The 19362-nt window shown below is 42.9% G+C and overlaps 1 protein-coding gene across 2 annotated transcripts; it reads right to left on the reverse strand.

Annotated features, from left to right (window-relative positions):
- Positions 1 to 629: 629 nt before the first annotated feature.
- On the reverse strand, positions 630 to 19341 carry Casp2 (caspase 2). Of its 2 annotated transcripts, XM_036182349.1 has the most exons (11): positions 19219 to 19341; positions 16679 to 16829; positions 16242 to 16409; positions 16013 to 16094; positions 15097 to 15191; positions 14624 to 14800; positions 10396 to 10524; positions 6331 to 6421; positions 3187 to 3336; positions 2925 to 3034; positions 630 to 2768 (listed from the first exon to the last, which is right to left on the reverse strand). In XM_036182349.1, exons 1-11 carry the CDS (start codon positions 19290 to 19292, stop codon positions 2637 to 2639), a joined length of 1359 nt encoding a protein of 452 aa, XP_036038242.1. In that variant the 5' UTR covers positions 19293 to 19341; the 3' UTR covers positions 630 to 2636. The 2 variants fall into 2 exon arrangements, with proteins under 2 accessions (XP_036038242.1, XP_036038243.1); XM_036182350.1 differs by lacking the exons at positions 630 to 2768; positions 2925 to 3034 and adding an exon at positions 6188 to 6246 and having other exon boundaries at positions 3192 to 3336.
- Between the last annotated feature and the right edge of the window lie 21 nt (positions 19342 to 19362).

Below are 19362 nucleotides of genomic sequence, written 5' to 3' on the forward strand. Positions count from 1 at the left end.
ATGCTCCTTTGCCCCCAATGTTCTCCCACCTGCACTCCCTTCTCTGGTGACATGCTTTGACTCAGCTGGTTGACCGACACCCCTGTCATCCATCCCTCAGCAGCTTTCCATAGCTCTTCATTCTCCAATGTTCCAACAGAATGTCCTGCTTCTCACAAGCCTCCCTAGCCACAACTCAAACCTCTGTCTCTCCATGCATGCACCCCAACTTAGAGTCCATTGCTTATATCTTCTTATGGCCCACCTAGAATCTGCTAAATTTTTGTCTATTTTGAAAAACCTTCAATCTAATTTGGGCCAAATAAAAAATGGAATTCCAGTATCCTCCCCACTTCTACCTCCCCTTTTCAGCTCCACCTGCTATTTCGGCCTCCAACCCATAACCTATAAGCTGTAACCAGTACTACTTGTTCCTCTAGCTCATTTGAACATGAGAACTCCCAGGGTTAGGCCAATGAAGATAGGCCCACAACTGGCTGTACTGAAAGATAGTGATAGCAAACTCCAGGGGTTTCAGATCTAGGCATGCCTTGTGAGGGGGGAGAGATGATGCAGCGTAAGGGGTAAGGAAATGAAACACACAAGCTTTAGAAGACTGAGCAGCTACAAAAACAGACACCAGGCATACATCAGCAATAAGTATCAACGTTTATTGGCACCTGATGGCAATACAAAATCTTGGCAGTGGGAAGTGTGAAGAATCTACCACACAAATATATGCATCCTATACTGACCCAAAGGCAGAATTTGGCAGCAAGTCTTCAAACCACCTGGTTCATACAACAAATATTAATTGAGCACCTCAACTACCATGGGCCTCAAATATGCTGGGCACCATGGAGATGTGAAGGAAGTTGTCTCACATGTGATATGTCTACAAACAGTTTAAAAACAAACAATAAATCAGTGGATAAAAATAAAATACCTGAAAAAAAACCCAGAAGAGTTCAAATACTAATTAAACTGCATACTATAATAGCAATTTAGAAATTGTTAAAGGCAGGATTTAACTAGAGTTAGCTGTTTGCCTCCTTCCTTTATTCAAGAAACATTCATTGAAGACCTAGTAAGTTCCAGGTACTGGGTACACAGTAAGTAAGAAACATGGTTTCTGCTCTCTGGGAGCTTTCAGTTTAGTAGGGAAGGTATCAACAAGCAAAACATGCAAATGTGCCTTTACAAACCACAGTAAGCACAATGAAGCGCCACCAGGACGCAGTCAGAAGAGGTACAGAAGACTGCTTGTGGACAGCATGGACCAGAGGCCTCCACTAGACTCGAGAATCAGATTCTATCCTAAAGAAGTGCTCAAAACACCTGCGGCAGTGAAGGAGGAACTGAGGGGGCTGGAGCACAGTGAGAAATCACCATTTACTGAGATCCAAAGGGAAGGTAAGAGCCAGATCTCGTAAAGTGGGGTAAGGATTTGAATTTTAGATGAGGTGTTCTAAGCAGGGCAGTGACATCATCAGATATTTTAAAAACTGAAACTACTGTTATGTGGAGAATAAACTGGGAGAGAAGCAAAAATGGAAATGCTAAAGGTTTTAAAGAATAAAAAAGTTTCATAAAAGCAGAGACAAGTGCTTCTAGGTTAATGGACTAGCATGTATGCTACTATCCTCACTAACACACAGACAGTGAGAAGGGGGTAATGCCTCATCAAACTGAAGGAACCGTATGCTCAAGCAGATGGCGGGAACCAGATACAGCACTCCTTCAGTGGCCAGAAGATCCTGCAAAGGAGGACTTCACAGACTTGGCAGAAACAGTGACTGGGGGGAAATGAAGAGGGAATCAGTGCAAAGCGAGACATTTCCTGGAGGCTGGATGTGAAATTCAGTTTAACTGCACAGCAGAAATCACAGCAAGGAAGGAGACATCCTGGTGACAGGTGACAGTGTGAGTGAGACACAGCACACTGAGCCATCACTGCGTGTTTATACTGAAATGCCTACAAGGTTCATTTCAGTGACAATTCATGCAGACCTGAGGGTCTGGTCAAAGCAGGGTGCACAGAGCACAAAGGAGCCCAGGGTAAAGCTGAGGAGACGGTCCTTCACCTCAGACCTACACTCAAAAGTATGCACAGGAACTTCTGCTCACAGTAGCAGGGTCTGAGTCTCTCTGCCTCATCAAGATAGATGTACACACCCACATTAAATTGGGACATCTTCCAAATCTTCACTGTGGGAAAAATGAGGTTGTAGATATGAAAAAAAGATAGGAGATGATCTCTGAGATACCTTAAATGATGTTTAAAAAAAAAAAAAAAAAAGCAATGACCAAAGTATCCCTCAGAGCCCTGGGAACAGAAATATCAGACATTGAGAAATCCACATGCTCTCTCCCCACAACAATACTGTGTTCATAATGTCGTTTTCCAGGCTCTTTGGCTGTAGCCAAAATGCTTCTGGCAACAAATCCATTCATAGCTGGCTCTACAGGGAGAGAGCACCACACTGGAAGAGCTGCCCTTAAGTCTCACACCCAAAGATGGAGATGGTCGACAGGAAACAAGCCTGGTAGAGTCTCTTATCCCTGAGGGGGTAGACAGAACAAAAACCATCCTGAAGAGAAGGCTCCATTGTGCCCCAGCGGTCCAGTGGCCTCCAACAGATGAACAGCAGATGATATCACGTGGGTGGGTGGCCTGGGAACAGGTAGAGCTGCCGACATAGAGTACTACAGTACTCAGACATCTCTTTGCATCGGTGGAATTCTGTACCAGGGGCATAGCCTTCACGCTCCTTGATAAGGGCATTCACCTGGGAAGGCAGAACCAATGGTCCAAAGTCTGAGATCACTTAGTGCTCCCATGATACAGACCACTCAGAAGGGTAGACTAATAAAGTGTGCAAGGCAGGAAGGAAGGAGAACACTGAAGACACAAAGGTTTGTAGCGCCAGATGGCACTGACTTACCTTAACCAGCATGTCAGCCACATGCATGTCACAAGCTCTTTCCGAGAAAACCCGAGTGAGTGCTTCAATGTACCAGGAACCTCGTTTGGTGTTCCGCATGGCAGCAGTGCCTACAACCGGAGTGTGAAGGTCATGGGCAATCCTCATAAAGACAGACTTGTATGGCCTCTTCTGTCCTCCCTAGTCAGAGACCAGGTATGGAAACAAAAGAAACCCAAGTCTAGGACAGTATAGTCTACATTCATGTTGTGTCTCAGAATACCTTTCAGGCAAGCATAGCCACATATCATGTCCGAGCGAGTGGGCAGTCTCATCTTCATTAGTTCCTCTTGGCCAGCATCGCTCTCCTCACACCCAGGGGATTGTGGGGGGTTCTTTCCATCTTGCTGGTCGACCCCTCGATCCGTCTCCTCTATCAAAAGACCAACAGAAGAGATGAAGATGTTATTCTCCCCCATCTTTTACAGATCTGTCGTAGGTACACCCAAGTTCCCTCTAATCTCGACTGAAGAGCCATTTTCAGCTGCTGCTCCGACCTATGGCTAATGAACTAAAAATACATAAATAAATAAAATTAAAAAGTCATTACTTCCTGGACACGCATCCACTGCTCAAGGGGTAACTTTTAAAGGCCAGGCACATGTACCTATATAATTCTGAACATGTCTCATTCTGCCTAAGGGTAAAAGTGCCAAATTAGAATTGCAAATGGAATTAGAAATCATCACATTAACCTGTTCAGTTAGTAATGTATAGAAATAACACCTTTTTTTCTGTATTAAGACAATAAAATAGTGGTATTCTGTCTTATGAGAAAAACGAATCTGCTTCCTATTCATATTCTACATTAAAATTACAACCTCAAACCTTTCCAGTTTTTTTAAAAACAAAAACAAAACCTCTGAGACTAAGTATGATCAGAGGTTTTCACACTTTTAAAACTTTTTTATAATAGACTACTTGTTTATTAAGTTTGTAGGACAAATTATAGCAGGTGGCCAAGATTCAAAAAAGGGAGAACTTAAAATTAGAAAAAAACTGAGTATTTTCTCCTACAAAATGAACAGCTAATAAAAGCTGGTGTTTACTTCAGGGTCAGGAAGGAGTCACGGCTGTAGAATGAGATGGTGTGAAGGTGCACACGCCAGCACACCACACCTAAGAGCGTGCCTTCCACAGGACGTCCTGTGTGAGACTCAGGAGCAGAACCGACCGATGTTCAGAGAACTTCTGGGAAAAGTTCACTGACTCAAAAAAAGGGTTTTTTTGTTCCTTTTTTTTTTTTTAAATTAAGCATCGTACATGTACCAGGCACTGTCTTCTACCATGATCTAAGATCTAGGGACACACTGAGTTAAAAACAAAGGAGAACGAAACAAAAAGCCAAACCCAAACACCATGCTCTCATCAAGCTCACTCTCTAGTTTGGGAGTCACTGTATCACGGGAAGATTGGCAAGTTCAAATCTTCAAAGAAGCATTGGCTTCGGGTCACACTTTAATGGACTGGACTTTAGATATGGACTGGATGGGCACAAGGAAAGATTCAAATGACTCCTAAAAAGAAGCAATTTCTTCATCCAGCCTAGCACTACATGTAATTCTGAGGTGGGAAGAAAATGACCAACAAATGTTTTCGTTTTGTTACTGCCTCTTAAGCGATCTGGCCAGGCTACACATATCCTTTAAGGATGGAGAGCTTGCATCTTGCCTTCGAGTTTCAGGCCTCTTATTCAGTAAACATTATCATCTTCTCTTCACAACTGATTTCTACATTATTTCAATTTTTAGACACAAATCTCAAACTTTTAAGTGCTACTGTGTGTAAAGCAGTGCTCTGGGTTTTTCTAGAAATGAAAGATGCATGCCTTTACATGCCCTTTTCTTAGTGCAGGTCCCTGCCATGGTGACGTTCCTGAAAAACGCACCACACTATTTCATAGTGAAACTCCCCAAGTATTATCTGTTGAAGCTCAAAACCTCAGCTGTGACTAAAGGTTTGTAACTAGTTTGAGCAACTGCCTGTGATTGGCCACAGCTCACTACATCGCTTACAGAGATGCCAAGCTTTTTAGATCTGAGTACTGTGGCTATGTTACATAATGTGGGGCATGGTAGCACACTGTATAACCAGAGGATGAACCTTATAATCTTGGGCTTGTCATGCTGTAATGCTGCACCATCCCTTTTTCTGGGACTTTCTCCACACCTGTGTAAAAGCATGTATCCATGGTCCAGGTTAAGCCTTTCCCTATCCATAAATATCTTTTCAAACTAACCTCAGGTAAAACGATCCATTATGAGTGTATGGGAGTAAGCCCAAAGCTGCTATTGCACAAACTTTACCCTTGCATGAGAACTAGCCTCAAGCTGTTCTTCACATATACTTGATTTCCTGAGTAATCCATATACTACTTAGACACACTTAGATATTTTCTTCTGCTTCTGTGATGTCATTTATAGCCCTAGTCACACTACAGGACCTTAAAATATACCCCGAGGGAAACATAAGGCATCTGCATGTTTGGATATGGTGAACTTTAACCCAAACATTAAGGCATTTGAGGATGGTGATCATACTGTAATAGCCATGACTGGCTTTCTCTCCAGATTTACCATGAACCAGGTAGAAGCCAAGTAAGCATGTAGGTGCGAATTCACTTATCATCACAACAGCTTAAAGAAATTGTATATAGTAACTCCCCACAGTTTAAGAAGGAAATGGAAATGGAGTGATGTGAAGGGACTTCTCTAACTTCACATGGTTATTAAGTCGAGTCACAATCTGATTCCGAATTTAGACTCTTAATTACTACTGCTTTCTTCTAGATGAGGAGGCCTGTGTGTCTTCTGAGCCATGTTCCACAGGCCTAGCTCTTAAAGGGGTAGGAGAGACTGCATGCAAGAAAGAGGAGGATAGAAGCAGCTCAGGAGAGTCCGAGGCAGACATGGGTGCTGTCCTGTTCTCCTGCATGCTCTCAGAATGGTAAAGAAAGGAGGCAAGTGCATGGCATTGTGAACATGGCACAGACAGAAAATGGAGAAGGAAGATTTGGAAGAGACAAGCAGAAATCCTGAACTGGAATGAGAAACAAAACCAAGTACATTGCAGTTAATAAGCAGAGAAGAGGCCAGGTTCTTAGGAGAAAGGCAGACACTGGCAGGAGATTCCTGAGAACAAGATACGGAGGTGTTTAGAGCTGGCAGACTGAGAGCCACGGGCTGCCCAAGTCCTAGCACACCCATGCATTGGGAGACACTTACAGAGCAAGAGAGGCGGTGGCAGCAGTGAACAGAAGGAGGTGCCCAGGGATCCATAGCACCTGAGAGGAGCAAACAGCAGAGTGAGAGCTGGAGGAGGCTGCCCGGGAGCCACCACCCAGTTGCTGGTTTGCCAGGGCACTCACCTCCACGGCATGCTTGGATGAAGAACATTTTCGGCTTGTTCTGTAGGCTTGGACAGTTAGCATTGTCAAAAAGTCGAAAAACCTCTTGGAGCTACCAGAAATAAATGAAGGAGAAGGGAAGTTAGGTAGCCAGTGAGACCTCTTAAGTCCAATACATACAAACACAGCCATCATCTGAAAGGTGGAGTGATGGCTGATCTTGTCAACTTGACTAGTGTGCCTATGATGGCACTGAATTTCCAGACAGATCTAATTGAGGAGGAAAGACCAGGAGCCCAGACTGAAAGAAGGGTCTGGGGCAAACAAAGCCAAATATGCTGGCATCTCTTCTTCTATGCTGCATGATCTACTCAAATGCAGGTATGTAGCCTTGTGCTGCTGTCTCCAGGGGAGAGCTGGCTTCCTTGCCACGGTGGATTATTGTAGTGTCCCACAAAGGTTTCCCAGTGAGATGATCTGAGATTGCTTTACCCAGCAGGGTGCATGAGGGGATGGCCTGACCATGTGCATGGTTACTAGGTGACTAGAAGGGTCTGCACTTGGCTGTGCTGGGGGAAGGTATTTTTGTTCCACCCCTTGGCACTCCTATTAAATAGCCCTTTGGAAGAGACAGCAGGGGTGAGTGGGTTTTGATTCAGGCCCTCCTGAGGTTATCCTGTTTCTGTTTCTCTCCCCTCTATCCCTCTGCCTCATTTCTACCTAATGCTCTTACCCCTCTCTCCTCAAGAGTTGCTTGCCATAACAAAGTGGGAGCTGGTCTCCTATAGATTTTACCCTTACACAGGGAGTCCAGACAGACTGTCCCTCCCTTAAGTTGTCTCTTCTTACGAATTTGGTCTCAGCCCAAGAAAACTAACAGTGAAAACTGGTGCCAGAGACTGGGGTGGGTGGGGTGCGCGTGTGTGTGCCCCAATATAGTAATAAACCTTCCCCCATGGTTCACAGACTTTTGGAGCTAATTTGTTAGAGGAACATGAAAGAGTCTGAAGCTGCAGGCTAGAAAGCCCTAAAATGGTGTAAGCAGGGCTTCATGGGCCATTTAAGTGGGAATTCAAGAGACCAAAGTGCAAAGAGAAATATAAACACAGGCTAGGCTCAGGAGACCACAGAACAAAACAAGGACTCTGATGAGATCACACTGTGTTCTGCTCTGGTGAGGAATATAGATGTAGTCTGTCCATATCTTGAAAACTTGAGGTTGACTTTAAAATAATGGACTAAATGGTTTAGCAAAGACTGTTTTAGCATAACATTCAGGTTGTGTGACACGGTTATCACTCATTAAACTTACCCACATTTACAGTGAGTAAAGTGTACAGCATAAAAATATAAAGATACAGTTTTATGAAGAAAGACTCTTGAGTTGGGTTCAAGTTAAGGACAGGGTGGGAGTTCTTTATCATCAGACTCCCATGTCATAGGTTCTCAAGGAGAATAGAACCCAGTGCTAGACATCATGGGAGAGAGTTCTATTACAGCCATTAAAGCAAAATTTGAATTCTGCATTGGACAATAGGAAAAGTGCATTGGGGGAAAGATCCCAACCAAGAGAGTTCCAAGGTTGAGGGTACAAATTCACACAAAGGAGAGGACCTGAAAAAATAATCCTTAGGTGTTCCCTGATGGATACAGGATACCTATGGAAGTACTTTCCAAGGTTCAGCTAAGAGAACAGAGGCTGCTGAAGCTATGGCTCAAGAGGGCCATGCTGCACCTCAAGCTGGCAGCAGAGTGAGGTTTAATCACAGATACTTGCACAAAGGTACCAGAAAAGCCACCATGGATAGGGAATGTGAAGCCTCAGCAGGGCTGGATACCTGTATGGAACTTCTGAGTGGATCAAAGTTAAAGTGAAGTTTAAGTTGTAATGGAGACCCCACATAATAGGGGAACCAGAAACACGGGACCTTTGCTAAGGAAAGCTGTTGGCACCAAGTGAAGCAGGCCCCAAAGAGCCTGTATAAGCCACACACTAGAGCTGGAAGGACAAGTTTACCACGTTAGTTGGAGCAAATGATGCAATAAGGAACCCCTTATGGATGCTGAACATGGAGCTTCGTGGTTGGTATTCACTCAGGAGGGTTTCAGTCTCGTTTTCATCCACTTTCGTTACTATGACCCCATTCTTTTTCTTGTTGGAACAGAAATGGTTATTCTGTCACTGTATATGGAGCATACTTGTTTGTTTGTAATTTTACCCCCAGACCCACAATACTTTAAGCTCATCCTGTTGAACAGTGTTTAAACAGTTAAAACCTCGGAGATTCTTGGAGATACCTTTTTTTTTTTAACCATGAGATGCCCATTAAGTCTTAAGAGAACCGGAAATAGCTTATAGTTTAAAAGTCGTGTGTTTGGGTGTAGAATATTATTTTAAGGTGTGTTACTTTTGTTTATGTTGCATTTGTTTAACTCTGTGAAGCTGTGTTACTGACAGTCTAATAAAGAGCTGAATGGCTAAAAGTGAAGCAGGAGAGACAATATATAAAGGGAGAAATCTGGGAAAAGGGAATTGAACAGGAGCCAAAGAAGGAAAACATCAAGGGCCAGCCACCCAGCAATTCATGGAGTAAGAGTAAGATTTACAGAAGTAAGAGAATGGGAAAAGCCCAGAGGAAAAAGATAGAATAGTTTAAAGTTAAAGAAAGCTGGCAAGAAAAAAGCCAAGTTAAGGCTGGGCATTTGCAATTAAGAATAAGCTTCCAAGTGTGATTTATTTGGGAGATGGGTGGCTGGCCCCCTAAAAGAGTAAAAAAACAGCCAACATCTTAGGACAGAACTTAAAATCATCAAGAACAGTTTCTTTTTTGCTTTTAAAAATTGATTACTTTTATTTATGTGTATGTGTGCCTGCATTAGTTTATATAAACTATGTGCTTGCGGATGCCCATTGAAGATAGAAGCTATTGGATAGTCTACAACTATAATGACAAGCTGTTGAGTTGACTGATGTGGGTACTGGGAATGGGACCTGGGTCCTCTAAAAGAGCAGTAAGTACCCCTAACTAGTGAGGTATCTTTCTAGCCCCTAGACCAGTTACTTAAACTATAGGTCACAACTTCATATGAGGTCTAAATGTGGGGCTTGTCAAGATTTATCAAAAGGTTTCTGCATGAACAACAACCAACAATTCATTTAAATTCAAATGCATAACGAACCTGAGGTGTTTCTATAAGTGCTTTGTTGGTGTTCTATTGCGTGACACCATTTCAGCCTTAGTTCTGAAGATGTGACGTAGACACTATGCATTCCATGTGCCAGCAAAGCTGCCTTAAACACCTAGCCCAGATTCCTACAATGTCTTTACTGGACATACAAAGTTTTCTCTTTAGAGAGGCATAAAGGTCTAATTATAGAAAATGGACTTTCAGCCGCATGGTGGTGGCGCACACCTTTAATCCCAGCACTCAGAAGTCAGAGGCAGGTGGATTTCTGTGAGTTTGTGGTCAGCCTGATCTACAGAGTGAGTTCCAGGAGAGCCAGGACTATTTCACAGAGAAACCCCCTATCTCAAAAAACAAAAAAGAAAACAGACTTTTCATATTTTTCTGTTGTTACGCTTCAGCACAGACATATAAGACTGGTAATCTTTGAACTGTACTGTTTGAATGTTTGATTTAAAAAATTGCTGTTTGAATTGCTAGACTGAGTTTCATAAAAATTTATTAAATGAATTTTGGCTTGGGATTGGGACAGCTTTTCCAACAATTTCTGAAATAGCACAAAACATATATCTACCAATTCATTCTATGTATTCATGTGAAGCAGTGTTCTTAGCATTGATGACTATAAAATAAAAAATGAATCAACTCTGAAAAACAGTGAAGATGTTCTATGTCTGGGGGTATTCAATATTCAGCTGACATGGTATAACAAAGTGCCTTATGTCCCCACTGCCATGATGGACAGTATCCCTTCAAACCATGAGCCCAAATAAACCTTCACTTAAGAAGCTTCTTGTCAGGTATTTGGTCACAGCAAGGGAGCAGTAGCTAATATGGATGGACAGGCAGGAGGCAGAATGGCCTGTTTTCAATGCTCAGCTTCCACAAAATTATACACACCTGAAGCAGTTTGCCATCCACACCATAGATGCCACCTTCCACACCATGTGAGAGGAGTGCCACTATGCAGGAGTCTGTGACCCGGTGTGCAGGCAACTGTGCAAAACTCTGAAGTTTCTCTTGCATTTCCTAGAAGACAGAGACACCTGCTAGTGTTGTTCACTCCAGTCAGCACCAATGTAGACACGAACCTCTGGCTTGTTTGAAAGAAACCCTACCCACAGAACATCAAAGTGTGTTTCTGTATATTCCTATGACCGCCGATAAGGCACAAACTCTCTGAAAGGCTAAAGAAAACTATGTGCTCACGAGAAAAATGCACGTGACTTTGGTTATCCAACTCTGAATACGGAGTCACAGGGTCACTGAAGTAGGTAAGAACTGCTGCAATAAAGTGAATTACTAAAGAAGCTACACAGTGTGTGGGGGATAGCTCCATAGGTGGGGCATTTGCCATTAAAGTCTGAGGCTTAGAAATGTACCCCAGAACATGAGTGACACTGGGTGGGCATAGGGCTTGCCTGTAATTCTAACACTTTGAAGGCAGACATGGGGAATTCCTAGAGGAACCTGGCTAGCTATTAGTCACACTGGAAAGCTCTGAGTTTAACTTAGAGACCTCGCTTTAGCAAGTAAGGTAGAAATTGACCAAAGACTCCTGAAATCAACCCTAGGACCTCTAAATACACACACATGCACATGCCTCAACACATGCGAACACAAACACATACACGTTAAAAAAAATTATGTCAGTTCATCTTATCAAGATATGAAGAAATTATTATGAGGATGAATCTCTGCTCCTAAGCAGAGCAGTCACAGCACACAGCCTCCTACTTACCACCCCTCCATTCTCAATAAGCAGCTCACCTGTGCATGCTTTGGAGTTTCTAAAGGTGTGAGTTCCCAAAGCAGTGATTGCAGCAGCACCCAGAACTTGTGTGCAAAATATGAAAATCTGACCTTCAGCAAATTGTTTTCATAAACTCTCCCACTAATACTGGTATTTCAAAGTTTAAGAGCTGTTAATCAAAACCAGACATGATGGTACACACCTTTAATCCTAGTACTCTGGATACTGGAGGCAGGGGCAAGAGGATCTCTCTGCCACCCTGGTCTACAGAGTGAGTTCTAGGACAGCCAGGGTTGTTACACATAAAAATTCTGTCTCCCAAACCAAAAGAAAAACACAACAAAAACAAACAAACAAAAGAGTTGCTAACTATCTGCTTGGAAATACTTAGGTTCTTTGTTTTTGTTTTTTTAAAGACATGGCCTTTCTATGTAGCCCAGGCTAACCCAGAACTTACTATGCAGCCCATACTGGGTTTGAGCTCTCAATCCTCTTGCCTCGGTCTCCTGAGCTAGTGCTGGGATCACAAACACTCATTATCACACTTGGCCTATTTGAATACTTCTGCTTGAATACACTGTAATAACTGGAGATGGTGAAATTGGTTTTGGTGAGAAAACAGAGATTTTTCTGGGTAAGTAGAAGCAAGCCACAGCAAAATATTTGTTTATAAAATATATAATTTCACAAGAATGAGTAACTGTAAGTGCTCTATGGAGTCTAGTTAAAATTAATTTTGCTTGAAGAATGTAATAAAAACTGTATGTACATAATATACATACATTATATATTTGGCCATTCTAAACTTGCTGATTATTACATCAGTACAAAGGAAGATAATAAAGCTAAGTACATATATACTTTGTAACTGAATATAAAACAAATCATTCAACAAATATAGATTAGTTATTTGGGTGGATTTTTCTACAAGTGACATACCTTGAAATACAATCTGTAGATTTATTTTTTACAAAAGTATAGTACTTCTGTAAATAGCAGGGTTTGTAGCTCTTGGGGATATTTTGGCTGGGGGCTGGAGATCATATGAGGAGTATAGCATCTATAAACAAATGCAAAGCTATATAGATGGCTGCCATTTTCCAGGGGAACACATACAACATCCTTACATCCTCCTAGCCATCTGTAACCCAAATACAAATTAAAAAAACAATAGCATATGTGAGAGTAAAACTTACCACTTTAGAACACACCTTCACTTGCTAATGTGTTAGACTGTGATTCAAGAGTCAAGGAGCCTCCTGAGGCAGACACAACACACATTTGATGACAGACACTGAATACATAACTGAGTGGTGAAAGCACTAGTTAGTGTGCTCTGCAGCACCAACAGCAGAAAGATTCTCTATAATTAATTACACTATTTTATATTTGAAGGGAATTATCACTAGTCAAAAAGGACTGATAATGATAAAAAAGAGGGTCTTAGATTTCTTGGTCCTGTTTCTCTGCTTGCTAAATAATCATATGATAAAAAGACAGTCTTTAGAGGCCCCACTGGAAGAGGGCATTCTGCACATTCCCAATGCAGCAAAGTATGATACTCACAGCAACCACCTGGCTTATGACATGTTCATATCATTTGCACACTGCTCTCCTGCCTAGGCTATCTCCCCTAGGAGCGTCAGTAACTTCCACCTGCTCTATCCACTCTTCTGACCTCATCTACTCAGGTGGTTTTTACTTTCACCTCCTATAAGAATAGAAGCTCTAGCTCTGTTAGTGATACATGGGAACAAACAGATGTTGAGAGCTCACTCCACATCTGTCCTTGAATTCAGAACCACATTACATCTGTGTGTGTGCTAACAGCCCTCAAATTACAAAGTGCTCAAAATTTAGTTTCACTGCAACTCAAGTGACAGAAAAACTAGGGAATGAGAACTCAGACTCCCTTGAACCTGCCTTAGATACATCCTAAATGGAAATGGCCTATAAAAAGTACAGCTCAGGGATTCATGAAGTCTCCTGAATGTCTCAAAAACCAGCAGCATTCAACTGTATTAGTGACACAGTACTGATTCCTTTATCAGGCAACTAGGATCCATTGTCAGACATACTATTTAGAAAACCATGACAAAATAGTTCCCTAGAAAACTATAAGGAATGGACAGACCATACCCTTAGAAAACAAATATAGCACAAATCTGGTTAGGTGACCTTCCATTTCCCTCAAAAGTAGCTGAGGTGGGCAAGCTACCTACTTCAAGTCCCTTTGATGGTGGGAAAAAGTTGTTCCAGCTATGGCTTTTGTTCTTCCTGGTGCAGGGGATTGGATTCAGGGCTTTGCATACGCTAGGCATTTGCTCTAACCACAGTGCCACAATCTCAACTCCCAGCTATGGCTTTGAAGCAAGAATGGATCTATTAAATGGGCAATTGTGGCCATGCTGGCAGGAGTCAAGAATAGCACTGAAGTACCACTGGCCACATCCAAGGAATAGCAAATACGTAATTCTTCTCAAGGAGGGGGACAGCCAAGATGACCACAACAAACTCTCAATACAAAAACCAGGATCCTCTACCTCAAGGGACCAAAGGGAATTTTTTTTTTTTTTTAAAGACAGGGTCTCACATAGCGTGGCTGCCACCCCTCAACTTACTATGTAAAGAAGGCTGGTCTTAAACTTGAACTGCTGATTCTGCTTCCTCACCATGGCTTAGAATTTTAAATTATACCTCTGATATGCCCAAAGACCAAGTTTAGGAACATACTATTATAGAACAAAAATAGTACAGAGTAATGTACAAACAGATGATTATTAATTTCAAATCAGAAATCCTAAAAGCAGTGAAGTGACCAGTGAAGGTCAGAAAGAAGTCAGTGAGGACCAGCCCACTCATAAGGAAATGCTTATGTCATATGAGACCTGTCCAGAAGCAACCTACCCTAAAATGATCCAACAGACTTAATCAGACTATCACTAAGTAGTATTTGCATATATTTTTCTACTTGCAAGAACGGAATCTGCCAAAAGTAATGATTTAAACAATACTTGAGATCGTAAGTAATGGTATCAACTGTGAAGTAGTGCCTGTGTAGCCTGATTTATAAATATCCTTTCAGAGTTTGTGTGGAAGGATCTCAGTCTCATCACTTCCTGAGTGACTGGGAGTCAAGTTTCTGAAAACACGAATGTGGGAACCCAATCCTGGACTACGGAACTCCGTGAAAGCAGCTACCCTGGGACAGCAATGTTCAGATGACCGGCTGGCCCTACCTCTTTTTACTAGATTGCAGGAAGCAGCACAATGGAGTGAGAAACATCCAGCAGGCACAAGAGGAACAGAAGCAGCCCCTTGCTCCAAAGTGCAGCCCACTCCTGATTTACATGTCAGCCTTCCCACCTCAGATACCTGTGCAGTCTGATCATGTAGAACATGGACATTATAGCCCAAAAGCTTGAAGAGGGTGACTAGAGTACTGTGGTCCACATCCCCTCCAGAGCGAAATTCCAGGTCTTTCTCTCCAGTGAAGTGTACATTACTCAACACCAGTGCCAGGCCACGAGGCTGAGACTGCAACCTATAGGCCTAGAAGGAGGAGGGCAATTAGACCATGAGCTTCTTGATGATAGGCAATTTGGTTACCCTGTGAGATCAAGCATTTCAAAACACAACCCCAACAACAACCCTCATCCCAAAAGCAGAAACCCTGCAAATCCAACCTCCGCTATTTTTCACCATACCAGGTACAAAGAAAATGCCACAGGAGGTGTCAATCAGCAATGACTTTTTGACAAGGCAGCAAGAAAACATGCAAACTAGGTTCAGAAGACCTAGGAAAAGTCTCTCACTCCCCACCTCTCCTTGAAATTATGCAAACTCACCAGCTGGTAGTGTGCCTGATAAAATTCAGGAGTGCATGGCTTCACCTGAAGGCAGGGAGGCCCATCACCATTATCTAAGGAGTGTTCCGTAGTACCTGTGGTAGGGAGAATGCCAAAAGCTAGTAGACATTTCAGCACTGTTCTTTACAACTCCCCTAATTAATCATTTTAGCTGTAGGCTGCCCTTTAAACTGAGGTTTGAAAGAACACTGTTCTTACTCCTCCAGCATGTAAGCTTCATGCTGTTACAGACCCTGTTGGCTTCTGCTCATCACTAGGCCCCCACATGTGGCTTCATACAGAAGATACTCAACTCGCTGAATGATGGAAAGGGCTTCTGAGACAAACCTGGTTATAATCACCTCAGTATATACAGGGAGCCCTGAGTTTTTTCTTGTTTGGCTTTAAAGAAAAGACAAGTCAAATCCCACACAGGAAACCATAGTTCCCACCTGAGTAAGTGGCACAAAAAGCCAACTGTTCCCTTTTTTGGAGAAGGGAAAATGTTTGTACTATCCCTTTTATATATGGTAACATCAAACTGAGCCTTGCTCACCTTAAATAATTCACTTGAACTATAAAGAGAAGATGCAATTTGCATTTTAAAAGGGAGGGGCTAAAGTAACACTTTTCTACTTGTATAAGTTATAGATCCTTGATTCATGCACCCTGTAGGAGCTCAATAAAGATTTATTAAATTGACAAAAAAAAGCCAACTGTTCTGAAGAACACTACCTGTGATGGATGGAAATAGGTCCAACTTATATCCCTTCTAACCTGCCCTGTTAGCATGTCAAAAGTTCATAAAGAACTGTTCATTCAGGAAATACACCTCACCTTTAAGGGAAAAGTGAGACACCATTGAGAAAAGCAGGTAAGTCAGTGTGGGAGAGTCCTTTGTCCCATTCATTCTCACCTGTGGATAGGCGAAGCTGCTTGTGAGGGGGGCAGGTCTCACACACCGAGAAAGGGAGACTTGTGTCATAGTCACAGCTCAACTGTAAGAAATCAAGACTCACCATCAAAGACCTTAGAGAGATGATTCTGTCCAAATCAAATCAAGTTTCTCTCTCCCTGGGTCCCCTGCTCCATTTCCTTCCTGGTCAAACTAACCCATACCAGGATACATTTCTAGGACTTCATACCGGTGGAAGTACATGCTGAATATCAGAGAGGGTCGTGAGCAGTAAGTCTTCCAAGTGACTTTGCCTGGTCTCTCGCAGGGCCTCACAGAAAGCATCAAAAGCCTGGGGACCCCTCTTGGGCAGCAGGTTGAGGAGTTCCACATTCTGGCTGAAACTGCCCCCTTTGGCCTAAGGCACAAAAATAAAACATTACATTACATTTACTTATCTAGTTATAAGTGCTATTTTTCCACATGAGTTTTCTAAGTAGTGTTCTCATTCGTCTTAGGAATTCCTTTTTACAGAGTGAGTGTGCACAGGTGACGTTTTCTGTCACATTCTGAAGGCTGAGAAGGGCATTCCATTTCCTCAGCCAGGGAGCACATCCTTTTCAAAGGAGGTTTCCTCCATCCCACCCCTAAGACCAGTTTATCTTGGCGCCTTTTTCACCTCTATACCTGGATGAGCTCCCTCATTTCCAAAGTGATGATGTCCTTTTCTAGGAGATGTTCTAACAGTTCACTCAGCAGCAGCTGTTTGGCCAGCACCACACGGTTCTTTTTCAGAGTTTCCTGATGGTCAGGATGCATACCACAGAATGCCAGTATCCTACAGAAAGAAGGCAGACAGAGGAGCTGTCAGGTAAGCCTGGACACAGAAGAGAAGAGAGGTGGGTAAGAAGAACGAAATGGACTTAGGAGAAGATGAAGCAGATTTTGTTAAATCTCTTTAAATCAAAAAGTACTAAGGAGTAACATAGTGACCCTAAAGAAACAAGGTATAATTCTCTAGAGAAAGTTTACATCGGACTATCTGAAATAACGATCTGACTAGGAGAGGAAGCAGCTATCTTGGTCACATTAATATAAAGAAGCATAGATATATCCAAGAGAGGAAACATTCCTCTGATAGGCAAGCCCTAACCTTCAGAGAACATGGCATAATTTTTTCTTAGAAAACTAACCTAAGTAAAAAATGAGCTTAAGACAGAAATAAAAATGTAAAGCCAACAGCCACGTTTCTAACACACACACACACACACACACACACACACACACACACACACGTTCTCTAGACTGCTTACATAAATTATATCAAAAATATTTTACAATTCCATGATAAATACTAAAAAGTGATCAAAATAATACAAGGTGTGGGTAAGCAGAAATTGACAAAGTCACAGTAGATAGATACCAACGATGAACACGACATAACTTGAAATCACAAGGATATGTGATTACAAGCAAGTGCAAGCCGGTTAGATTATTTTGGTGATTTAGTTTACCAGCAATAGCTGTGTCTGACAGAGTCCCTGCTTTTGCTCTCAAGTTTGGAAAGAGACCTGCTTCTGCTCATGAATAAAAAATCCCATTTCCAATATTTGTCCTTTATGTGCCCACTATATAAATCCAGATCTCCAGTTTGTTTAGTATGAGAAGACGAGTAAGGTCTGATTGCAGTAAAGGTGATATTGTAACAGGCTCACTTTATACAACAAACATTTTTAGATGCATCCTGATTTCAAAGGGGGTAAAATATAGGGGAGCAAATGAGCATCTTCAATCAGTGAAATACCAAGCATTGGTCAAATGCCCCTAGCTTAAAGACTCCTTGAGCTAGAGGTCTACAGTTAGATGGAAAAACAGGGTCCTGGGAAATTGTGTTAGCAAGAGGTATAGAGGAAGACCAAGTATTTAGAATGTATCCGCTATTTCAAAATTCACTGGAACCTGCTATAACAACATCTACATGAATTTAAAACTTCGGTTAAGAATCGTTTTACAAGTCAAAAACACAGTAATGGGGCTAAATATAAAATCAGGTGAAAATAAAATTAACACTGCAGCTATTGGCTGGGCATATCCTTAGGCACATAATCAATGGTACAGCAGAGTTCTTAGTTCATCAGGAACATTCATTTCTTCAAAGGTTGTCGTCTCTTAGCTTCCACACTACCTTCTCTCCAGGACCACACAGCTCAACACACTCTGGTTTCCTTTAGAGGGCATTTGACCTGTTCCCCATCACCTCCTTCCCTTTGATAGGACCAGGCCTGGAGCTGTGTGTAGACCAAGCAAGTCTAGAGGTTCTGACCCTCTTGCCTCAGCCACCAGGGTGCCAGGATTACAGCCCCTAGCCTTTAAATACGGACAATGCACTAGGACTCCCCTGCAAAAAAAGAAAAAAAAAAAAAGAAAAAAAGCCTCTTCCCTGGACAGTTTCATCCCCACGCACAACTTACTGACTCCAATTCTGAACCCTCTTGTGTCCCAGACCCGAATTTTGAACCAAGCAGTCACCAGTTTTTATCTGAAGCACCACCCATTCCGCGCACACCTGCTACTTCCTTTATTTCAAACTACTAGAAGAGGCTTAAATATGAACTTTCCAAAAGTTTTCAATCACCTGGAATTTTAAGAAACCCGTGGAAAGGGGAAGGAAGAGAAACGACATCAAGAGGATTCTAATGTTTTGATTCTGTGTCCTCTGAAGGCTCCCGTTTCTAAGTTAATGTTACAGATTCGAACAGGAAACATTCCATTCTGTCCTCCCGTGCCAAGTCTGCATCGAAACCGACTGGGGAGAAGGCGAAGGCACGGGAACCGTCTAGCCCTCTCAAAGGATTCCAATCCCCTACGCCTGCGTGGAGTTCTCTGCCAAGCCTCTATTATATGGAAAGCAGTGCAGGTCACGTTACAGTCCAACCCAAACCCAAAGCGCCCCAGGCCGAGCAGCCAAGTCTGCAGAGAGTCTCCTCGGCTTTTGAGGAGACTCGCGTTTACATCCCCAGGCGAGAACTGCAGGGTAAAGGACGGAGCATCTTTTCCAGAAACGCCGCAGGCGAGATCTGGCGGGGCTGACAAGACCCACCCCCGTACCGACTCCCCTGCGCCGGACAAAGGGAGGCAGCCGCAGCCTCTGCCCACGCGGGACCAGGCCGAGAGGCCGAGCGGCCGCGCCACTCGCCGGGCCGCCTCCCACGCCCTGCCCTCCTCACCTGCTCCTCCGGTCAGCCGCCATCAGCCCTTTCCTGTGCAGAGTGGACTGCGACCTCCCGCTCGGCGCGGCCATTTCCAGCTTTCCCCCGGGCTGCACACGTACCACCCACAACACAAACAAACCCCAGGCCCCGCCAGCCCCC

The sequence above is a fragment of the Onychomys torridus genome, chromosome 3, assembly GCF_903995425.1.
Source record: "Onychomys torridus chromosome 3, mOncTor1.1, whole genome shotgun sequence".
NCBI classification, from domain to species: domain Eukaryota; kingdom Metazoa; phylum Chordata; class Mammalia; order Rodentia; family Cricetidae; genus Onychomys; species Onychomys torridus.

Excerpts from the sequence above, each read along its gene's own strand:
- Casp2 (XM_036182349.1), bottom strand. The coding sequence starts at position 19,292 with ATGGCCGCGCCGAGCGGGAGGTCGCAGTCCACTCTGCACAGGAAAGGG. Across the intron at positions 16,830-19,218 it reads GCGGCTGACCGGAGGAGCAG|GATACTGGCATTCTGTGGTA; the intron begins GTGAGGAGGGCA and ends TTCTTTCTGTAG. Across the intron at positions 2,769-2,924 it reads TGGCTGACATGCTGGTTAAG|GTGAATGCCCTTATCAAGGA; the intron begins GTAAGTCAGTGC and ends CTGCCTTCCCAG.